Raw genomic sequence first — 23,435 nt, 5'->3', positions numbered from 1 at the left:
TGGTCTCTTTGACATCTTCCCTGTTTCCATTGTGAATTATAGTCAGACTATTCAGATTCATGTCATATGAGCAAAAAGGTGTCATATTAACATACACATAAATTGTTTTAATATGATGTGGTTTATTTATTGACTTAGTTAGTATTTGTTGTATTCCTATTAAGCCTTTGTGATTTGGATGTAGATCACGGCAGTACGGGAATATAATACCAACTTGAACTGAATAAAATGAATTTAGATTTATTTGAATTAACTTATTGACGTACATTGTAAATGTAAACTTCTGTTCTTTTCTTGCTGTTGTTTTTTCCTTTCGATAACCTTTTAAATATTGAGGCATTTACAAAACAAAACTAATCTAACGATTGCTTCAAAATAATATTTCTATAAAAATTAATTATTATACTCCGACGGCACAAAAAGAAAATTCAACGGGTGCTAATGTAAGTCCTAATCTTCCTTTTATTGACGGCAAGTTGTCAATATCGGCAGCTATAAATTTAAACCTTTGTATGAGTATTGTTGCAAATAGGAAAAATTCCATTCTGGCCAATGACTCGCCAAGACAAACTCTCCTTCCTATAACAAAAATACCAACAAGATAGTTTAAATCAGTATTTGAAAGTATACAAACAAACATTCTTTAAGATAAATCGTGAATAAATATGGCATTCATTGGACATTATTTATCCTACAGAAAATCGTATTAATTATAGCACTTTTTCTTAAGGTGGTACCTAACACAACAGGGAGATAACTCTGTAAAATCAGCTAAACGTTTTAATTACGTTGTGTTGTTAAGGGGATATTAAGCTTCTCAATGATCAAAATAAGTGTTTGTCAAACTGTTATGTAACTTGTGAAATTTTTCTGACAGAACGGTTGGTTAATTTTTTTTTTGAAATTTTTATGTTTTTTTAAAGGGGTCAAAGTAAATACTTTGTCAAAATTTTGCGAAAATTAAACGAGCCAAATTAATTTTAGTGAAGGTGTTGGGTACCACCTTAAACAAACCTCTTTGATTCTTTTTAATATCTTAACTGGTAAAAACCGTCAATCAAACATTCGTACGTTACGTATTGAGGTGGGTAAATTACTACATGTACTGATGAAACAAAATATCCTCAGTTAATGATTGTGGTGGGCAACAGACTGCCTTAAACAAAAATCATTAGTTACGAATTTAGGTGGATAAAAGATTAAAGCTAAAAATTCTCTTGTTACGGATTGAGGGGTTAATCTTATTAACTTGTTATATTTCATCAATGTGTAGGGCTAATTCAAATGCATATATCAGAAAAAAAGAATCATAAAAGAAAACATGCGACATGTAAAGCGGATTATTTCATCAATTGTTCATTGACACAACATTTCCTTATTTTTATATATTGTTTTTATTGTTCGCTGTTTATTTTTTTTAAAAGAAAATATTGAATAACAATAACAAATGTTAATATTTCTATCCCCAGGTTAAGGAATCCTTAACCAATTTTTCCACCACTTTTGGATCTTTAAAAACAAATATTTTTGTAATGGCCTTGCAATGTTTTATTTTACATAAATAAGGCCGTTAGTTTTCTCGTTTGAAGTGTTTTAGATTGTCTTATCGGGGCCTTTTATAGCTAACTATGCGGTATGGTTTTTGCTCATTGTTGAAGGCCGTACGGTGACCTATAGTTGTTAATGTCTGTGTCATTTTGGTCTTTTGTGGAAAGTTGTCTCATTGGCATTCATACCACATCTGCTTTTTTATTTTGCAAATGTTTTGATTCGAGCAACACTGCCGAATCATACGTGGAGGAAATGCGAAGCTATCTTTCTTAACAATACGCCTAGTATTTTTGGCTAGTTTAAACAAAGAAATGAAAAAAAAAGAAAATAATATTACCTAGTCCAAAAGCCAGAACCTTGTCCAGATTAATGAGCTTTCGTTCTGTATCCAGAAACCTTGTAGGACGAAATGCCTCTGGAGCGTCAAATATCTCTGGGTCATATAAGACGGAATGTAAGTTAGGCATCAATTGGGAACCTTTCGGGATCATGTAACCCTTATAATTAAAATCCTCCGTTAGTCCATGAGGTAATGTAAAAGGTGCTATACATCCAAATCTTAGGACCTCATTTAAAACTGCTTCCGTATAAGGTAACTTAGGCTTATCCTGCATACATGGATATCTGGATGTCCCTATGACATTGTTGATCTCCGTTCTCATTTCATTCTGGACTTCAGGATGATTTATTAGCAAAACAATAAACCATTGCAAAGCTGTTGATGTCGTGTCGGTCCCCGCTACAAACAGGTCTCCTATTGTACAAGTAAGTTGCTGATCTAAAATATTTGAAATTAAGATTAAGAGACAGTAGATGTTATACGCGTAAAACTACAACAATGAACCCAAAGTGATCAGAAACTTATTTGGTAGTGTTCTTTAATTAATTTTACTTTTGTTGTAGTGTTTTGTAAACAAAGAGATGTAGTATGAATGTCTGATTGTTTTAGTCAAAGACAGCATTTTTTGATAGATTATTATCTGATCACACGTACATACACCCAAAAAGGATAAAACATAAGATAAATCAACATTTATTCTGAACATATTAAGGTATTTTCAAACAAATTACTGTTCATGCACTAAATTGGAGATTTGTTCTCTAGAGTCACATAAATGCATTCTAATTTAAAATACAATTATTTAACGGCAGAACGTTTCTCTAGGAAAACAAATTAATACATTTTACTTTGATAAATTTTGTACAATTGTCATAACATTTTGTTATTTAAAAAAAGGTAATTAGTGCTTAAAAAGCATATATATTCGGAATTTGACCATCAATTGAACAAAGAAATTCTGATATATAGTTGTATCCCTTTGCCACTAACTGATAATGAAAGGCTACAATTTGATAGCGTTCTAGCATAGTCTATATAATTATTGATTTGGATTCAAGCAGGCAGTAAGATATTTGTTCAATCATTTCAAGTTTTATCATGTTGGAGACTTTACCGTCTTGGAATTGCTTATTGTGCCTGATGTATGACAAAACATATTTACACTTACGATCAAACGTAGATTTTGGATTGCCTTCATCTGATCTCATTCTTTTAAGGTAGACATCGACATAATCTCTCAAATTATTTTCATCAAATGTTTCTTCATGTTCCGTAACAATATTCTTCAAATGATTACGCACGACATCAGCATTGGTTACTGTACGTTTGATACCAAAAGGGTCACCTGGGATGTATTGAAGGAAAGGAAAGGTTGTAGCAAGCATTGTTATGTTAACACTGTTTGTGTTCTCTTTAATTTTGTCCAGCAATGACATAAAACGTTTGTCAGTGTATTCGTACCGCTGACCAAAAACTATGGAACACGTTATGTTAGAAAAAGACAAATAGAGAAGTTGCCTGATGTTGAATGACTGTCCATTCTTTTCCTCGATTAGCTTCATTAAAACTTCAGCTTCTTCTATGATCTTTGATTCAAGACTCTTCTTACCAAACCCGAACTCACGCAAAGCTCCTAATGTAAACGTTCTGTGTTCTTTCCATAAAGAACCAGATGAGCTTACTATTCCTGAAAAATTGAATAAAAAAAAATATATAAAACTTTTAGAACAATAAAGTAGATGCACACGCAGCCTTATTGTAACCACAGTTACCTAAAATACATACTATATCTTCTTCAATATTAAAGTATACAAAATACATATCAGAACAGATTCTTTAAAACAATTGTAAAATGTCCAAGGGCCAGAACTTAATAAACAATCGTTCAACCGGAATGAAACTTGAATTCTCTTCAGAAACATGGAACCATTACATTGAATAACTGTGCAAATAGTGGAACTGTCTTTAATTGGTACACATACACCATAACAGCAACAGAGTATACGCATATTAAGGTCGTCTCTGTTTGTAGTTTTGCATTAAGTAAAATTTCAGAAACATACAAACAAGTCAAGAGAAGACAACGCCAACTTTGACAGCATCTTTAATAAATTCAACATACTATATGTAACAAGAACTATCTTTAAAAAAGATATTCGACGTATTTATATTTGAGTATATGTTTAAAACTATCATTTCGATGACCTTCAGAAGCACAATGGCTTAATGATGCAGGACCTCTTTAATAAAATCTCCATCTGAATGTAACTACAAGAAATTCTTAACTAAGTCTGGTTATATTAGAAAGGCAATTTAATATATAAGAATATTGTGATGACACCTAAAATTTGTCAAAAAATCTAGTGCAAATAAAAATGAACAAATATACATTTTCTACTGTTTACATTAAACTTAATTCATGGTTAACAAAGCTAGAAACTATTGGTAGTATAAGTAGTATCTTTCTGTTTACACTCACCAAAACCCCGCGGAAATCTCACATGCGTAGGTGCGTTCTAAAAAGTCATGTACGTTCGTACAACAACGTTTACATTAAACATTATATAATTATATTAGTGTCCCGAATAAACAGCTGTCATGGATGCAAAGAGCTATTGTAGAAACAATTATTTTAATAAAAATATAAATCTTTGCAAGATCTAGTTCAAATATTTATAGTTTTTCACTTGCTTTCCATCACGATATAATTTTCGAGACGTTTTTTCAAACACAACAAAATCACCCACCATGACAGCATTTTGTCCAATCACAGAAAGGATTTTAGAGCATGCGTAGTCTGTTGCCATAGTGAAGCGTCCTTAAGTTCAAAGTGCACAAACCGAAACTATACCGACTACGTTGGAAAAACTCAACGATAAGCTTTTGGTTGCTTTGATTCACTCGAAAAAAAAAGGTCTTAACATACCGCTTTTCTACCTCAGAAACATATTACTTTAGCTGTATGTGGTAAAACTTTTAGGATTTGTTTGTCCTCAATGCTCTCCATCTTCGTACTTTATTTGGCATTTTTTCACTATTTTTTTATTCGAGCGTCACTGTTGAGTCTTTTGTAGACGAAAGGCGCGTCTGGTGCAAAATAAAAATTTTCAATCTTTTTATCGATGATGAGTTTATTTATGTACAACATTTGAATTTTAAACGGACTGGGGTTTGTCATTTATGTTTGTTTATTTTACCAAACGACAGTCTGTGTTAATTAGACTCACATTTTCATATATTCTATCTTCTTACTTATTTAAAAAGGAAAGTTTGGCATTTTTTAGATGGATTGGCGTTGACCATCCAATAGCAAAATGAAAGCATATTCAGGACCTCAACATGACGATTAAACCTTGCTTGTTATTAAAAAAAGCATATATTTTTTACAGAACGATTGACCTATATAAATAATTTTATACGAAAGAGTACACATGAAAGACACAAACCTTTATGATGACTCAGCTCTCGGGTAATAAAAGAATCTGCTCGTTCTGACGTCACATCTCCATTTTTAACAAATACTTCCTTCAATGCTTCAAATCCATTCACAACAACCAATGTTTTTGATCCTAGTATCAAGCTAAATACATCTCCATAAGTTTGTCTGAAATTACGGAAATTCTCTGGTAGATTGTCAAGTTGTAAATTTAGGTTGCCGACAAATGGAACTGTTGGTGGTCCAGGAGGCAAAGTGGAATTTCTAACTGTCTTCTGCCACAGAATATATAGACCCAGTACACACAAACCTAGCAAAACTGTCCATAAATCGAGCATATTTTCACTTAAGACAGGAAATGATCTTCTATCACTGAATTCGTTGGATCTCGTAACTCTGTCTCATATGTTTTTTTTTACATTTATATATATTAATAATCTTAGTTCGGTAAGCAAGCTTGTATGAAATAATACTTGATATTTCAAATATCAAAATGACGAAATATTTACTTGAACGATTTTGTGACAAAACGATATGGTCGTTAACCTTCAGTTCTAAAAATAGACCATACACAAAAATAATATTGACTTTGCTAAAAGTGCATATACTTTGATACATTTTACCTTTTGAATATATTTTCTGTAATTATATATTTTATCAAATGAATATGAAGTTAATTTAAAAAAAAGTAGAAAAACTGTACATTGAATATTCAAGATAAGACAGTATTATCATTATGTTCACACGTGCACGTTATCTTTAATTTGTATATGTATGAACTTAGTCTTTCATTATTTATAACACACTTTCTGTTGTATACATTGGCTTACAATAATCATTGCAAAATGGACAATAATGAATTTGTTTTCTTGATCTATGCCATCTGCTTAAGTTGAATTGTATTTTTCACTTCATAAATTAAAGTTAAATCAATCATGTACATACGAATATTCTGCTTGAACTGAATAAGATGCACCGGTACAACTGTAAATGCAGCAGCATTTCGATAATTTATGTATCTTCAGTCATGATCAAGGCCAAAATATTGCAATACCTACAATGAAAACTAGCGTAAGAAAACAAATAAAATAAAAAAGGATCATAAAAAGTATAGCCGAAATCGGACAAAGAATCATGTATGTCTGAATGAAGTACATTCCTTGATACAAATTAGTTCAAAGTGTTAAAACAGCTCTATTAAAAACCGTATTTTCATAAAATTATAATATCATGAGAAATAGCGATTGGTTCCTCTTCAACACAGTCATCCACCCTCATAAAATCTAAAGGAGCACCATTTACCAGACGCTTTGGTTTTGGAACAGCTGTCAATCTTCTCCAAAATTCTTCCTCATTTGATTCGTCTTCCTCAACTGCTTCATCATTTGATTCGTCTTCCTCCTTTGATTCGTCTTCCTCATTTGCTTCGTCTTCCTCATTTGCTTCGTCTTCCTCATTTGCTTCGACTTCCTAATTTGCTTCGATATGTTCTAAAAAAACATGTTGATGAAAATAATTTTAGAGGTTTTGATCCAATAATATGCTCGTTTTTTTCCCTCGGAACACAATGATAAGATGATTGTTATTTTTTGTGTCAGTTTTAATTTGTGCCATTGTGAACGCATGTGCTTGTGCTGATTGAAACTCAACGGTATTATCAGAAACAACAAAAATAGTGTGTCTCGCCTTATCTATACATTTTGCAACCCAGGAACCCTGGATTAATTTGATCAATAGAGATGATTTTATAATTGTTGATTTCTTTCAACTTCTTTTTCAATTTGTTTTCAGAATAATCCTGATGTTCATCCACATAATATATGAATGCATCATAGGCTTCACAGTCGCTTTCAGTTTCATGATCATTGCTCTCGCAAAATAACTGATCTAAAATATTCTGATTCAACTCAATGTCGTTTCCTTTCCTAATACGGTCCGTCGATGACGCCAGTTTATAGCTAAGGTTCTCCTCAAACAACATACTGTCTGGTGTAGTTTGAAATATCTTTCAAAGCCTTTGATCACTTTGAATTCATCTATGTTTCTTTTTGTCTTTATGAACCCTAAAAGAAAATCTATCCTTTTATCAAATTTGTGTTCGCATGCTGCAAAAGTCGAATTTATGATATTAGCTTCAACGTCGTCCGTCAATAAAATTAAAACGTACTTGCTATGGTGAATTGCGTTTTTAATTTTAGTTTCCCAAGAATACTCAGGGATAAAATGTTTTGTTGTGTAACATACGACAAATTTCTGTAGAATTTTCGACTTCTTCTTTATGAAATCTTCATACATCTTCGTAAGACTGACGATCAAAGGGATGGAAACCAAACTTAAAATGTAGTATAACTTTTATAGATTGCCTAAAAACTATGGCTATCGTTAGCAAACACATTACTGCTATACCAAATAGTGTTCCTAGAATTTCAGTCAAAAACTATTGGCAAAGTTTTTTACACATGTGAATTTCTCATAAGGTATTTGTAAGAACTTTTCTATTCCGTTTAAACTTCTACATGTTATACCTTCAAGTCTTTTAAGTGCTAGTATATTGTCAAACATCCAATGCTTGACAATTGTCAGGACTAGTATCGTTATGCTGTATCTCATAATGTCTGTATACCTGAAAAATAAAATAAAATGTACAGATTCTTATCTATACTTCGAACGTCAATTTCTTTCTATTTTGTCTTAATCTTTATTTTCATTTTGGAGATAGGGTTTCTGAAAAACCTTTTCAAAAATGTATTATCAAATGAATTTTTCGTTTTGGTATTTCAAGCTGTTATGTTTTCTGTTTTATAGATTTTCAATAATAAAAACAAAGATTACCCATGCGTAGTAAGAGTTTTTTTCCAGATGTGTTTTGAAATGAGGCTTCGGTCTTATTTGCACATTCGTAGGAACAACACAAATTTACATCTCTTTCGTAAGAAGAAAAAATGAAAGCAGAGGAATTTAACGGTAAATTTCATAAATATACTACCCCGTTTGTCATTTTTGTAATGCTCATTTAGATAAATCCTTTAAAATTATGTTGCAGCTGATATCTTGTTCCGCATTTCATACTGTTCGTCGTTCTTGTTTTTTAGTTGTGAATTTAATTTTCAATATTTGATAATGACTTAAATTTCTAAAATACAATAGAGGAATAACAGTCCAACTGTTGAAGTGTTGCCACCAGCAATTGTCGATTTGACAGCCGCAAATGCAGTTTTACTAGTGATGCGTACCGGATACAGTAGAGCGGAAATTTGCTACCGTCAAATCAAAATTGACGGTGGCAACTCTTCAACTACAGTACTTTTATTCAGATTCTAATGCATTGCAAGAAGAAATAATACGTTAGAGTTTGAAAAAAAATATAAATTTGATAAACAAAACAATCCACGAAAATGCATGAATAATTTTGGTGCAAAGTCGTTATGGCTAAACTCATACAAATGGAAACTTACAAACTGGAGGTTATTACGTTACCTCGACTTTTCAAATATGGATAAAACACATTAAAATGGCGAATTCGAGGTAGGTGTTGTTTTATTGTCAATAATAATGTAGTAATCGAAACATTTGTTGATCCAATCAATTCAAAATGGCCGGTCCCTCCTTAGTTACGCCTGATCAAGTGTTGATTTGACGGTAACTTAATTTCAGCCAATGAAAAAAGTTATTTCATAAAACTGCATACGAATATTAACTATAGCCAGAATAAAAGTATTTGTTCGGACTTTGAACAAATTGTAATCGGTTTACTCCGGTTGAATTTTTCAAATGAAGTTTTTATCATGCTTTCTTTCAAAAATATAATAAAAAGTATTGGTCACCGGACTTTGTTTCACACTACAGGTAATGCAAAATTGTCAGAATTTGTGCAGATAATGCATTGAAAATAAATTTTTGTGTAATGAAAAAAAAAAACTACCTGATAGAATTTTAAGATAAAATGTGATAAGATAGCTTTACAAGAGTACATACAATTTAAGACTCTCTCCCCTTGCAATAGTATTAAAACATTTGACTTTTCTACACTTTACACAAGTATTCCCCATTACAAACTAAATGATGAATTAAAGAGTTGGTATTTTTTTGTTTCATTAAAAAGAAATGCGGACGTAGATACAAGTATCTTGCCTTAGAGAGGGACAAATCTTACTTTGTAAAGAATCACTCTGATTCAAATAAAAAAATCTCTGAAACTGATATAATCAAGATGCTTGATTTTTCGATTGACAGCATATTATTTACGTTTGGAGAACGTGTTTTTCAACAAACTGTCGGAATTGCAATGGGAACCAATTGTGCTCCTCTTCTTGCCGACTCGTTTCTTTATAATTATGAGGCTGACTTCATACAGGAACTTCTTATGAAGAAAAATAAGAAGTTAGCAATATCCTTTAACTTTATGTTCCGCTATATAGATGATGTTCTCTCACTAAATATTAAAAATTTTGTGACTATGGTGAACGAATCTACCCCATCAAACTGGAGATAAAGGAGACTACAGATACAGCTATGTCTGCCTCATTTCTTGAATTACATAAATTGACAATGAGGGTTGGTTGAAAACAAAACCTTACGACAAAAGAAATGATTTCAGCTTCCCAATTGTGAACTTTCCAATTCTATGGAGCAACACTCTAGCAGCCCTTCTTACGGAGTATATATCTCCAAATTGATAGGATATACACAGGCTTGTATTTCCTATCATGATTTCTTTGATAGAGGATTGCTTCTCACAAGGAAGCTATTTAACTAAGAGTTCCAAATGGTGAAGTTGAAATCATCCCTTCGGAAATTTTACGGACGCCATCACGAGTTTGTTGACCGTTATGGTTTAACCGTTTTACAGACAATATCTGATATGTTCCTTATGTCGTAACTACAATACCTTTTCACGAGTGTGATCTACCTAATAAGACTATTTACCGGATTTGGAATAACATCAGCAACACGACGGGTGCAAGATGTGAAGCAGGATATGCTTACCCTTCCGGAGCACCTGAAATCACCAATTTTTTGGTGGGGTTCGTGTTGCTTAGTCTTTAGCTTTTTATGTTGTGTCTTCTGAACTATTATTTGTCTGTTAAGCTATTTTTATAGCCATGACGTTGTCAGTTTTTTTTTCTATCTATGAGTTTGACTCTCCCTCTGGTATCTTTTGTCCCTCACTTATAATATGCTGATAGGTTGCAATTCTGAAAATATAGACAATGCAATTTCCCACAGGAACTCCCTTTGCGTCCTAAACTGTGACACTTTTACTCAAATGTTTTAGGAAAACAATATAAAAATAATATCCCAGAACAGAATGTTTACATGCACTACTGTTTTATTCAAAGGTCAAAATATAGGGCTGTTCGGTATATTTTCAACATTTGTATGCCCTGAACTTCTAAGAGTTTAAACTTATACTAAAATTTTAAACTACCCTTGCCTTCATTTTTTATCTCCTAAAATTGAAATAGATAGAAAAAGTAAAGAATATGGGGTATCCAACCATCACACAAAATCATTACATTTACAGAAAAACGCACAAAAAGCATAGGAACAACTAGTGTTGAATGAATGAATTCTTAAATTGAGGCCATATATTTCTTTTTTTTTTCTTTTTGTTTCTTTTTTTTCTTTTTTTGTTTCTTTTTTGTTTCTTTTTTTTTGGGTATCTAAAATATTCGGAACCAGTACGGTATGATGTATAAATAACCGTATATTGATCACACTCCCAAAAATGTTTAGACGTACAAAATTTAACGTGGAATAAAAATTAAGAATAAGGGGAATTAACAGGTCTTTTAAGTGTTTTTTTTTAATGTCCTTTGACCTTTTGCCCATTTTTTTTTAGATTATAAATCAGGTTACATCCACCATTTTCTACATAAGAAAATGCCTGCACCAATTCAGGAATATGATAGTTGTTATCCATTCGTTTGATGTGTTTGAGGTTTTGATTTTGCCATTTGACTAGGGACCGTTTTTAAATTTCCTGGGAGTCAGTATTTTTGTGATTTTTCTTTTTGTCAGGATGTTTTGGACATGTTTATTTTCAATTAAGTTTTATAAAGTCGTTCCCAAAAAAAATTGGACTGTACACACTCTCTAAAAATAATGAGCTTTACTTCATTTTTAGATTTTTTACATGTCCAAATAATACTCATTTAAATTTACAAAGTATGTATTCGCTTACCACATCTTAGAGACATTACCTTCCTCATCTTTCATCTTTTACTCAAGACAAAAAATCAAAAAGCAAATAATGTGAATCTTTAAAGAAACCTCCTCATTGCAACTTTGTCTGTTGAAGTTTCACCCTTGGATCATCGTTCAAACAAATGATATCATTCAGAGTGTGGTGTAAACGCAATAGACTTTTTCACTTATATAAATATAAACGACCCATCTACCTAGTGTATCGTTATTTGTATGATCAGAAAAAAGACAAGATATAAGAGAAAATCAGAATACACAAAAAAACAAACTCTCACCCATAACACAGTACAATTAAGAGCCTTTGAATCATTGTCGTTGAAATCAGGTGGTATTTAAAAACAGGTTTCAATGCTACTGAAATTAGCTGACGTTCACCCCTTTTTACTAAGGGTGTAGCTAGGATGTTTAAAAGCATTCTTTTTTATGCTTGCAATGGAATAAAATTCTCACCTGACTATCCGTATTCAATAAAATTCCATGTGACACTATATGATGCTGCTGTATGGCAAAGTTTAGCATTGACAATAATCTATAGTTTAAAATATAACTGATGGACTTGCAAAAAGGAAGATAAACATGCTTTGGCTACTCGTGTATGTGTAATATATAGTGTAAACTACTGAATTTTACGATTTTTATACAGGTATTTCAGCAAAATTATATAGTCTCCGTATGTATTAAATGGTTTAGTTATCAACATCAAACAACGTTCATATTAAATTACCCTTTTCAGTCACGAAAAAAGATAAGTGTCTGTAAGAACTAAATCTTCCTCTTTTTATGGTAGAAAACAAAACCAGATATACATTATAGTTGTGATACGTTTTAAAACGTCTTTAAAAAACGCAAATTTTATTCAATAAAAACATTTCAATAACAATGTCGGGTGTCGGAATGTACAGTTTGAAAGTGTACTGAGTGTATTGTCTTCTATTACATACATAATTACACTAAAGATCTTTATATAGTCATATCTCCGGTTTTCGCATTATGACAAATTTAAATTATTACATATCAACACTTTATCTTATTTCAATTGTGTAACAGTTGTGGGTTTTCCATAAACTGAATAGATTTTAGTTCAAAGAAAATAAGCTTATTTAAGACAATGAAATAAAAAACAACACATTCCACTTACATATCGTTTTAAGAATGCACGTAGTTGCAAAATAATTTGGTTTTTGGGTAACCGAGTTATGACTATATATTACAAAAATGTAGGATAAGTATTCTTGAAAAACAAATTGTCGATTATCAAAGTGAAAATATAATATAAAATATATGAAATCCGTTATAAACACGGTGATAAAAAGCAAATTGTAAGGCGTTTAACAATAAGTTTTCTTTTACTCATACAACTGACAACAAATTATTTCATACGATAGAAAACATTATGGTGGCAATCAAAAATTATAATTCTAGGACAAAAAGACAACAACTTGAGAAAAAAGAAAGACGATTAACGATAAACAACAATCCACAAAACTTCACAAAAAAACAAAGATCGAAGAACAAAAATCAAAACCAATGCAGCGGGTGATTTCAAGGGTCCGGTAACGACAACAGGTCCTGTTCATTTAACGGGTCCCATGGTGTTGTTCATAGAATGTAAACAATCATTGGTTAGTCAGAATCCATAGTACATATTCGGGGTAAGTAGGAATGCATTGTGAGCAATACAAGAAAACCCCTATCTTATATATTCTAAGATTAAGAGTGTTCAAATATCGGAAATTTAACTATGATGAAATATTATGATACCTACTAGAAAAATTGAGAATGGAAAAGGAATTATGTCAAACATTCAAAGAGACAAAAAAAAAAAAAAAATCCGAACAAATGGCAGAAAACAGCCGTAGTCCACCAATTTTGGTCTTCAACACGACCAGAAAATACCGCACCCGAACTCGGGCTTGAGATTGCCCCTTGATATAATTATGTACTAGTTCAGTACATCTTTCTATAAAATATCTTTTTAAGACAGTCGTTCAGTCTCTTTTCATTTATATTATCATATGTCTAAAAGCGTCTGGGACGCCGTTTACCCGTAAGAGTTGAATAAGATAATACACTGTAATGAAATAACGGGAAAAATATTAACCAGACATTCGTAAGACAAATTTAATATACTTGCTATGTGTATCGAGCAAATATTTTTAAAGAAATACATCTAAAATCATATGGAGATATGAAACATGATTGAAATGTCTCTTAAGACGACGAAAATTAATTTAAATTGTCTTAGTAATAAAATTAACGGTACTAATTTTCTTGCACCAGATGCACATTTCGACAATACATGTCTCTTCAGTGATACTCGTGGCCAAAATATTTGAAATCAAAAGCATATATAAAAGATGAAGAGCTATAATCCAAAAGGTCCAAAAAGTATAGCCAAATCCATGAAAGGAATCACAGCTTTGCATGAGGGAGATACATTCCTTAATTTATAATAATTTTTAATATTTTATAACAGCAAATTTTAATAACACAAAACATCCGTATTTTCATGCCAGTACCGAAGTACTGGCTACTGGGCTGGTGATAAATCATGAATTTGATACTGAGACACAGACGATAATAATTTTACTAATCATATACAATCAATAGCCAGTGAAAGATAATCTTTTTGCTCCCTTTATAAGGTAATAGTGCTTAAATAAATATATCGTCTGTAAACAACACCAAATTTGAATTATATTGGTGAATTTGTTAAAAACCAATTTCTTGAACTATAATATCAACCCTTTACTTGACCACCAATGACCTATAATGGAAAGTTGTAAAATAGGATACGAAAAAAGCATATGAACATATTAGACAAAAAAATTTATCACATATTAAATGTCTTATAATCTATATCGATTTATTAGTTTTGAACATCGGTACACTACTGTTGCCTTTATTTATAACATTTTTACTCAACAACATTGTATTTACTGGTACACATTCCTGACTGAGACTATAAATGTAACACTTGATAACTCTAAAAACACTGGTAGCTAATTTGATTGCATACATTTAGTAAATGATATCATTTAAATATTTGATAACATTTTAAATTATCTTATTTCTAAAGCTGAAGACAAAGTCGATTGCTAAAAAAAAGAAATTTAATGTTTCCTTGCTCTATGATACTAAATTTGTCAAAAATTAAATGATCAGTTAATTACATCATTCTTAAAACAAAATTAAACTCTCAGATCATCGATCATAGCAGTAGATGCCTAACCCTGTTGACGCTTCCTTAAGAGGTTCATGCGATTCAGTTTATTTGTGTTTGTGATATTTTTACATTGGTGAACAACTGTCGTTTTGTTTTATCGCCATATAGGTTTTAATTGTTAGGTCTTTGACCAGGTCTAAGCGAAAATAAGTAATGTGGTGTTCATTGACAATTACTACACAGAGAGATAATCACAAAATACAACTATTCTTTCCTTTACGGGGAATTAAAACAAATACATCATTTATCCCAAAATATAAAATTCAAGAATTCAAGTTTAGTGCATACATCCAACATTCTGACAAAAACATCTATACAATTACGAAATGTGATAACATTTAACACAATAGAAAAACACAACCAGGGTAAGAACAATAATTAAATGTGAAAAATAGTCCAATAACGTGTTCGAATACTGATAAAAGCTGCTAAAAAACAACCACACAGTACATCTTGTATCTACTGTAACATATTTATGATTATCATTAGTATAACATAAAGCTTCTTTCTGAGGTATGAAACAGTGGCAATTAATTGAAACTGGTGAATGCTTGTACTGTTTTCATATACAACAATTGCCTATTCCGTTTCACTGTCACATTTCACTGGTTCTCCATAACTTGTAACTGCCTTCTGTTTTGTCGATTTTTTAAACTAAGTTTGTAAACATCATACGTCATCCTCAACTGAGTTTTCGTTAACGGATTTCGATTTCAATAAGGAATTCAATAAGAAAATTACTTGGTCGATCTTTGTGTCCATCTTCTGTATCTGCAATGGTTTAAAAACTGATTATTATCGATACAGAGAATTAGCGTTGTTTCTTGAAAAAAAGATTCCATGAGCCCGGAGGCTGAAATAATGTCCTATTGAACTCTTTGTGCAGGTAATATAAACTGCTTAGTCTGTTAGTTTGCTTTACTTTTCTGGTTGAATTGGTGTAAATGTTGTTCAATGTGGAATTTTGTGAGGCAATCATTTGTTATACCTTTAAGATTTTTTTAAGTAAGTGAACGTCTACCCTTATCCGCCTTCTTTTGTTAAGTGCCACTTCATATCGTTTAATGTTCGCTAAATTAAAGATGCGTCATAATCAATATTCTTTTGAATTAAAAATCATTGAAGGAAAAATCTAAATATGGATGTTGAGTCTATTTCACTCCAAACAATGAATGAAAGATAAGTCTTAAGTATCTGTTCATGACTAAATACCAATTTTTGACGTAAATATAAAAAAAGAAGATGTGGTATGATTGCCAATGAGACAGCCGTCCACAAGAGACCAAAATGACACAGACATTAACAACTATAGTAACTTTATTTTTTAAGAAACCGACCGCAGACACTTTATATAATTACATACATCATTACTGTTTAACTAGCGTGAAACTAATGCAAACAAACATATCAGAATAGTGTGAAACGATTTTCTCTCTTAACCAGAACACACTCGTCTTCTTTTAATGATGTCCCGGATACTTTATTTTAAATGTAAATCTAATTATATTTGATTTGATAACCAACTGATATCTTAAGTGTACAAACATGAACCAGGGGCGGATGCAGGAATTTTCGAAAGGGGGGTGCTAACCCAGGGCAAAAGGGGGGGGGGTGCAAAACATATGTCCCGATACAAATGCATTGATCGGCCAAAATAAAGGGGGGTGCGCACCCCCGGAACCCCCCTCTGGATCCGCCACTATGAACTAGTAAATTATACTTCTATAACTTGACTTATAAACAAGAACAAAACTTAAGTATACCATCAGATTTAGATTTTTATATTGTAGACATCAATCAAATACCTACCTGATTTTCCATTCTGACAATTCTTGCACTGAGAGTAACTCTTTCTCGATCTTTTCCATTTGAATAAAGAACTCCGGGCTTACCTAATGTCTGGTCTAATCTGAAAGTAATATAATTTGGCATCATAAGAATAACATGTTAATGTTATGCAAATTAAACTCAACATAGATACATGAATTGAATTTGATATTTTCAGCAGACGCGCCTGACGCACGAATATAGAAAATGTTAAAAAGGTCAAAAATTAAGTAGAAAGTTGAAGAGCATTGAGGACCAAAGATTTCCTAAAAGTTTTGCCAAATACAGCTAATGTTATTTATACCTGAAGAAAGAAAAGTTTTAGTATTTCAAAGAGTCAATGTCTTGTAAACAGTTGATTTATAATTAAGACCATATCTATCACCGAAAAATTCATGGTAACACAGAAGTGCTGACTACTTTGCAAAACAATTAGCAAGCAGGATGCTCATGGTAGGTTTCTATTTGTTGCACAGGACACTTTTTAAGTTCTAATACAAGTGTACTGGCTGCATCAGTACGTTTTCAAAAGACTACAATGTTTGCGTATCAAGCATTGGCTAGAACATAAGTTGGGAAATTGTGTAATTATTTTAAATCGACTTGGCAAATTTCGTCACATTTGGTTATTTGTCAATTGTAATATCTTTGAATTTTATTCTCTGTTGTAAATTATGTGTCACGATGTAAATGTGTTTGTGTTGCTATAGCATGGAACTACAGCCTTGCATTAAATCCATTCATTTATATATCGGACACAGTCAGAGTTTTAACATCTACATCGTCTTCAAAATCACTGTTTTTGAAACAGAAGTGTGACTAGTAATTTCATTGTTTCTGTATCAAAGTATCAAGGACGCGACGTTGATTCACAACATTTTGGTAAACACTTTTGAAAATATTTTACAGAATGCATAATTTTGAAAACAGTATATTGATTTATTTTAGATGAATGTAAAGAATGTATCCCCGCACCCCTTTGCATTTTTTATAATTAAAAACTGTGGCAGGATTCAGTTATATCACAATTATATTTAAATACTTATATTTTGTACCCATTCTGACATCTGATTTATACTTCTTTTTAGCTGTGTTTAACTGTGCGTATTGCTGTTTATGTGTTTATTCTACTTTGACTGGAGGTATAAGGGGAGGGTTGAGATATCACAAACATGTAAAATGTTCCACATGTTTGCACCTTTCTCAAGTCAGGAGACTCTGGATTTTGTTAGTGTTGTATGTATCGTTTTTAATTTTAATTCATTTATATATTTTAGAGGTTGTTGTTATGTCTATTTTGAATGAACTATTGTTCATTTTATAGCCACTGAAACCAACCTCCGGGTGCGGGAATTTATCACTGTGATGAAGATCAACTTTGGTGATCTTGTGCTGTTTTCTGCTTTTTGGTCGGGCTGTTGTCTCTTTGACCCATTCCCCACTTCCATTCACAGACGAATTTAATAATTAGATAAAAACTTAAAATACACTACCTTCGTTGAAGTTCTTTGATTCTAACCATCATATTAAGATGACCTTGGGAATACTGTTCTATGACGTCCCTGACGTCATACGGTTTTCGTGCTTGCTGTTACAAAAACATGTTTTATTAGTAATGTGTTTGTCTTAGTAATAGATCCGTATTTCTATTATCGCATAAATGCAGATTTACTGTTTTTTTTTGGTCATAACAATGCCTCTTCTTTGTCGACTTAATCAAAGATTCTAGTAATTGTCAGTGTGAAATATTTAACCGAGAAAAAGATGTAAGGTTCAAAAAAGGAAAAAGCTGTGTATCTGTAAAATGTTAAAAAAAAATATCTTTACAACTTAAAAAATATTGTTTAGGAATGTATTTATAGCATATAAATAGTATACGGTATTTATGTATTTATGTATTTATGTATTACTGTATTCATATTTTAATGTCATATACATGATTTTTGAGAAAAAAAATGGGTAAAGTAAATTATATGACGTATAACGCTATTTGTACTGACATTTCATACGAAAGAATATCTACCCAGTGGAAGTAATAAAATATAGGAAGAGAAACAACACTGATTGAACATTTACGAAATTTTACCGTAAGTTTCAACAACAAAACGAAAAAACACATATGAATATAACTGAATGAAAAATTATTTATAAACTACCTGAAATTTTCTCCTAGCTACAAAATATTTGATTTTCCTGATTACTCGTATCGCTGCTTTATGTGCCTCGGTTAACCTAAAATAATTATACAGATTAAAACTTAAATTTAATTAAGGCGAAAAACATACACCATTTACTATATAAAAAAATTGACGAAAACTGCACAATAATATAAATGTTACCTATATTCATGATAATAAAAGGGTCAAAATAAAAAAAAAATTAATGAAAACGTTTATCAACCTAATTATTTAAAAAATCAAAACTTAAAGCTAGTATCATGCAAATATTTGACAACAGCCTACATTTTTTTTTACCAATTATGACAAGAATGCATTGAATATAGTACTTTACGATATGGAGTTCACCGCAGACATGCCCAGTCTCCATCAGGTTTATTACAAGTATTACAGACCCCAAACTCAGCTCTAAATGTCTTTTAGTAATATTTTTTCTGCCACTGTTATATTACATAAATGGCAACCATTTTGTTTGTCATACAATTTCAATCACTATAACCGACTCATATTTTTAAAATCTCAATCTTAAATGGTATCATAATAATACAATATAAATTATCACTGACTGAAGTCTGTACTCCTGCTAAAACTGTTAAAAAAAGATTAAAATTCAAACCCTTGATACTAACATGCTTATACAGTGGAACCTGTCTTATCAGACACACATGGGAACCAGAAAAATTTCGGATTAAGCAAGGTGTCGGAATACTAAGGATTTTTCTGAAAGGGTATGCATATTTTGGGAACATGAAAATGTGTCGGTTAAAGCAGGATGTTGGAATAATTAGGTGTCGGATTAGACAGGTAACACCGAAAGGCAAGACAGGTGTAAAATGCAAAAAAAGACTTGCCAAACGTCATCAATTAAAAGTGGGTGGATGGCAAAATCAAATACGAAGTTCAAAAGTTAAAAAGTTAAAATCCTGACGATTGTACCAAATAAGGTCAATCAAGTTAATCTAGACACTAGAATCTGTTATCAGAATATGGATCCTTTTTTTACTTTTTATTTAATATATTCTGCATTTGATTCTGACTATTGATGTAGTTGATAATTTTGGATCAACATACTATCAGTAGTGACAATATTGTACGGTTTGCATACTTGGTGTCTTTGAATATGCTGATGCCAGTGACAACTTAAATGGTTGTAATTTGTATCATTCTTGTTTCTTAATATGTTAACGCTAATTACAGTATGAAACCTTCCTCTTATGGCGTACGTATCATTAAAGACTTTCTATGCATCATTAGCTGGAGAATAGTTTTGTTGCAGTTTCGTTATCTCTAATAATAAAAATGTGAATTCTAGTTGAAGGTGTCAATGAAAAAGGATCGGTAATTTAATAAATTGTTTTATTCAAATTTTAATCAACTTTCTATCTAAAACAGTAAAATTACAACGAAATATAAATGTAATTAATTGATTTTACTACTCTTCACTTTAGTGATACTTATTTGTAAACTTATTTGAATACACAATTATTCTTATATTATATTGCGCAAAAAAAAAAAAAAAATAGAGCTTATACAAAACCAGTGTATTTTGTTAGTAAAAATTCATAATAAAAACATAGTAAAAACAAAAGCACAGCATAACAAAATTAGATATACATGAAACATTGGAAACCAAGGTGCGAAACAGCTTACTTATATATTTTAAACTAAACACAAAGCTCTTAAGTTGTTAGAAAGTAGAAACTATCGTGTTAATGCCAGTAAGTCAAAACTATTGTTTATGCAATAAATGTATCTCGCCTAATTCCAGTCGCTATGTCATGCACTTACGTTGTTGGTCTCTTTGACATTTTACGTTTCCTGAAAAGTATATTTATCAAACTTATATGTTAAAATTATTATTTTTCTTAAACAAAATCACAGGATATTTCGATTCTCATGTCTGATATATTCGGAGGCTTGTTTTGCGATTTAGCAGATTCTGGTAAAAGTTCTTGATATAATTGTTTACTGTTAAATTTGTCATTGCTAATAAAAGTATACACTTGGTAATATCTTTATTATTTTGGTGTAGGTTTATAGACAATGATATTTTTACAACCAACATAATTGCTTACAAAAATATATGCATAAAACATACAAAGCGAAATATATAAAAAAATATACGAAATTATTAACACACATATATTTACTACTAACATACAACAGAAAGCAGTTCATAAGAAAAACAAATAATTTTGGAACCTTCTTATAGGGACGACAATTAAGTGTCCACGTTTACTAGTATATATCTAGATGTTTAATTCTTTTTTTTTAAAAGTTCTATTCTTAAAAACGTTGCATATTCATTGAGGCAAAGAGTACCATAGACCACCTTATTTCATCTAAATATGCCATTGATTTCAATAGGAATTTCTGCATTTAGCTTAAAACGGGTGTATACAAAACTTATTCTCTATATTAAATGCAATATGGTAAAAATAAGTAATCACTTTGTTTTTTTTAACTATTTATTACAACATCCCAACGAATAACAGATTTCGATAAATACTATTTAATGCATTTGAACAATTTTATATTAGTTGTTTTGTGAAATCTACACACAGTAAGAGATGAATACCCTTACACAAGGCCTAATCTAGTTCAAAATCTGTATTGTGAACGCGCTCAAGACAAATGCCGATGTGATACTGTCCGTACTTCTAGATGATCCGAACCATTCATATCAAAACTTCTATCATCTATCACATTTAGAAACGTATGATCATGTAAGTTTGTACATGCAGTATTACTTCCATGTTATAACCTAAGACTTACTGAACCACTCGATCAGCGGCTTCATCCATATCATAGTCTGTATCGTCATATTGTTCACTTATACTTCCACCATAGGGTGAGGGTCTCATACTTTCACGTCTTGCACCTTTTGGTGTACCTTTTAGTACGTTAAAAGACAGTAGAAATTGGCATAAAAACAATCGTATGGTAACAATATGCATACAACTAGGTTTTTCCAAGAATTACAACTAGACATCACAAGTAAGAAGCCTGTAAATCAGTGGTAGTCGTTTAATGATGTGTACATAAATCAGGCCGTTAGTTTTCTCGTTTGAATTGTTTAACATTTGTCCTTTCGGGGTAATCTATAGCTGACTATGCGGTATGGGTTTCTGATTGTTGAAGGCCATACGGTTATTTTTGTGTCATTTGGTCTCTAGTGGAGAGTTGTCGCATTGGCAATCATACCAGATATTTTTTTTTTTTTTATATCATACCATATCTCCTTATTTGATATATGTTATATAAGGAATGTTGATTATATGAATAAACAATATGAATAAATTTGTCTTTCGATATGATTCGTGTCTCGTACGTAGAAGCGTGTAAGTCTCGACTTCAGACCGTTTGTTTGATCCTTGGCCAGTCAAAGCAAATACTTTTTAACAAGGTATATGCGGATTCTAAACTTAGATAGCAGCATTTAGGAGTAGAAACAAAGACTCGTTGGATCGGTTCAAAACAATATATCTGAGTAGGATAACATGTCTTCAAGCGAGCAGTAGCACGTAAACAATCCAGTTCAGCGTGTTGGTCTAATAAAAATCTGGTTAATACTTATAAAACATCAACATGTTTTCGTCCTGAATATGCATAACTAGAGGATCTAAAGAGCCTGTATCGCTCACCTTGGTCTGAGAATATTACACAAAGAACACAGATGGATTAATGACGAAAATGGGTTTTGGTGATGGTTACGTGTTTGAAGATCTCACTTTACTGAACATTATTGCTGCTTACAATTATCTCTATCTATAATAAACCTGGACCAGTAGTTACAGAGTCAGTGGAAAAAGTTTTATGAAAATTGTTAAAAATTTACTATAAAGGGCAATAACTCCTTAGGAGGTCAATTGACCAGTTTAGTAATTTTAACTTTTTTTTAGATCGTACTATGCTGTACATTATTGCTGTTTATAGTTTATCTCTATCTATAATAATATTCAGGAATATAACCAAAAACGGCAAAATTTTCTGAAAATTACCATTTTAGGGACAGCAAACTAACAACGGGTTGTCCAAATCTCCTGAAAATTTAAGAGCAGATAGATTTTGACCTGATTAACAATTTTAACCATTTTGGTTTTGGAGATATTAGCCAAAAACTGCATTTTCCCCCTGTGTTCTTTTTTTAGCCATGGCGGCCATCTTGGTTGGTTGCCTTGGTCACCGGACACATTTTAAAACTAGATACCCCAATGATGATTGTGGCCAAGTTTGGTTTCATTTGGCCCAGTAGTTTTAGAGGAGAAGATGTTTGTAAAAGCATACTTCAAACTTAAGACTTTAACATAATATCCATTTAAATTTAAAGGCAACTGCAATTTTTAGTTCACCTGGATCGAAGGGCCAAGTGAGCTTTTCTTATCACTTTGCGTCCGTCGTCGTTAAAAGCTAAAGTTTGAAGTATGCTTTGAATTTTACTCGAGATTCAACGTTTTGCATGTAGTAGAATGAATTGAGTACATAAGATTGATAAAATGTCGTCAAGATGAACTATTTAAAAATAAATGGCAGGACTGTTAGCGACATGATACTTTATCGCAAGCATATATGTTATAAATGATCTCATACTTATTTACTTGATCATCTCCACATTGTCAAAAAATATATATATTTTTTTGGAATCTTTTATTTTTTAAAAATAAAATAAAA

General features: G+C 31.5%; 2 protein-coding genes across 3 annotated transcripts in view; both read right to left on the bottom strand.

The window, feature by feature from the left end:
• Positions 1-359: 359 nt before the first annotated feature.
• Positions 360-5,881, bottom strand: LOC134687407 (cytochrome P450 2C8-like). The gene is made up of 4 exons (XM_063547669.1): positions 5,338-5,881; positions 3,060-3,578; positions 1,889-2,329; positions 360-579 (listed from the first exon to the last, which is right to left on the bottom strand). The coding sequence occupies exons 1-4, from the start codon at positions 5,663-5,665 to the stop codon at positions 401-403; spliced, it is 1,467 nt and encodes a 488-aa protein (XP_063403739.1). The 5' UTR covers positions 5,666-5,881; the 3' UTR covers positions 360-400.
• Positions 5,882-14,873: 8,992 nt separating this feature from the next.
• The window catches only part of LOC134686269 (potassium voltage-gated channel subfamily KQT member 1-like), a 66,253-nt gene continuing 57,691 nt past the window's right edge, over positions 14,874-23,435 (bottom strand). The window contains exons 10-14 of one of the 2 annotated variants that reach the window (XM_063545939.1): positions 21,540-21,657; positions 18,744-18,819; positions 18,081-18,175; positions 16,570-16,669; positions 14,874-15,531 (exon numbers count right to left, since the gene is read on the bottom strand). In XM_063545939.1, coding sequence (XP_063402009.1) covers positions 15,430-15,531; positions 16,570-16,669; positions 18,081-18,175; positions 18,744-18,819; positions 21,540-21,657 — 491 coding nt within the window. In that variant the 3' untranslated portion in view covers positions 14,874-15,429. Of the gene's footprint in view, positions 15,532-16,569; positions 16,670-18,080; positions 18,176-18,743; positions 18,820-20,521; positions 20,583-21,539; positions 21,658-23,435 lie in introns of those variants that run through there. The other variant, XM_063545940.1, reaches the window with a different exon arrangement.

The sequence above is a fragment of the Mytilus trossulus genome, chromosome 10 (assembly GCF_036588685.1).
Source record: "Mytilus trossulus isolate FHL-02 chromosome 10, PNRI_Mtr1.1.1.hap1, whole genome shotgun sequence".
Taxonomy (NCBI): domain Eukaryota; kingdom Metazoa; phylum Mollusca; class Bivalvia; order Mytilida; family Mytilidae; genus Mytilus; species Mytilus trossulus.
This window is presented reverse-complemented; position numbering and strand designations above follow the sequence as displayed.

Excerpts from the sequence above, each read along its gene's own strand:
- LOC134687407 (XM_063547669.1), bottom strand. The coding sequence starts at position 5,665 with ATGCTCGATTTATGGACAGTTTTGCTAGGTTTGTGTGTACTGGGTCTA. Across the intron at positions 2,330-3,059 it reads TCCAAAATCTACGTTTGATC|ATCAGCAACTTACTTGTACA; the intron begins GTAAGTGTAAAT and ends CAAATATTTTAG. Across the intron at positions 580-1,888 it reads GGTTCTGGCTTTTGGACTAG|GAAGGAGAGTTTGTCTTGGC; the intron begins GTAATATTATTT and ends TTTTTGTTATAG.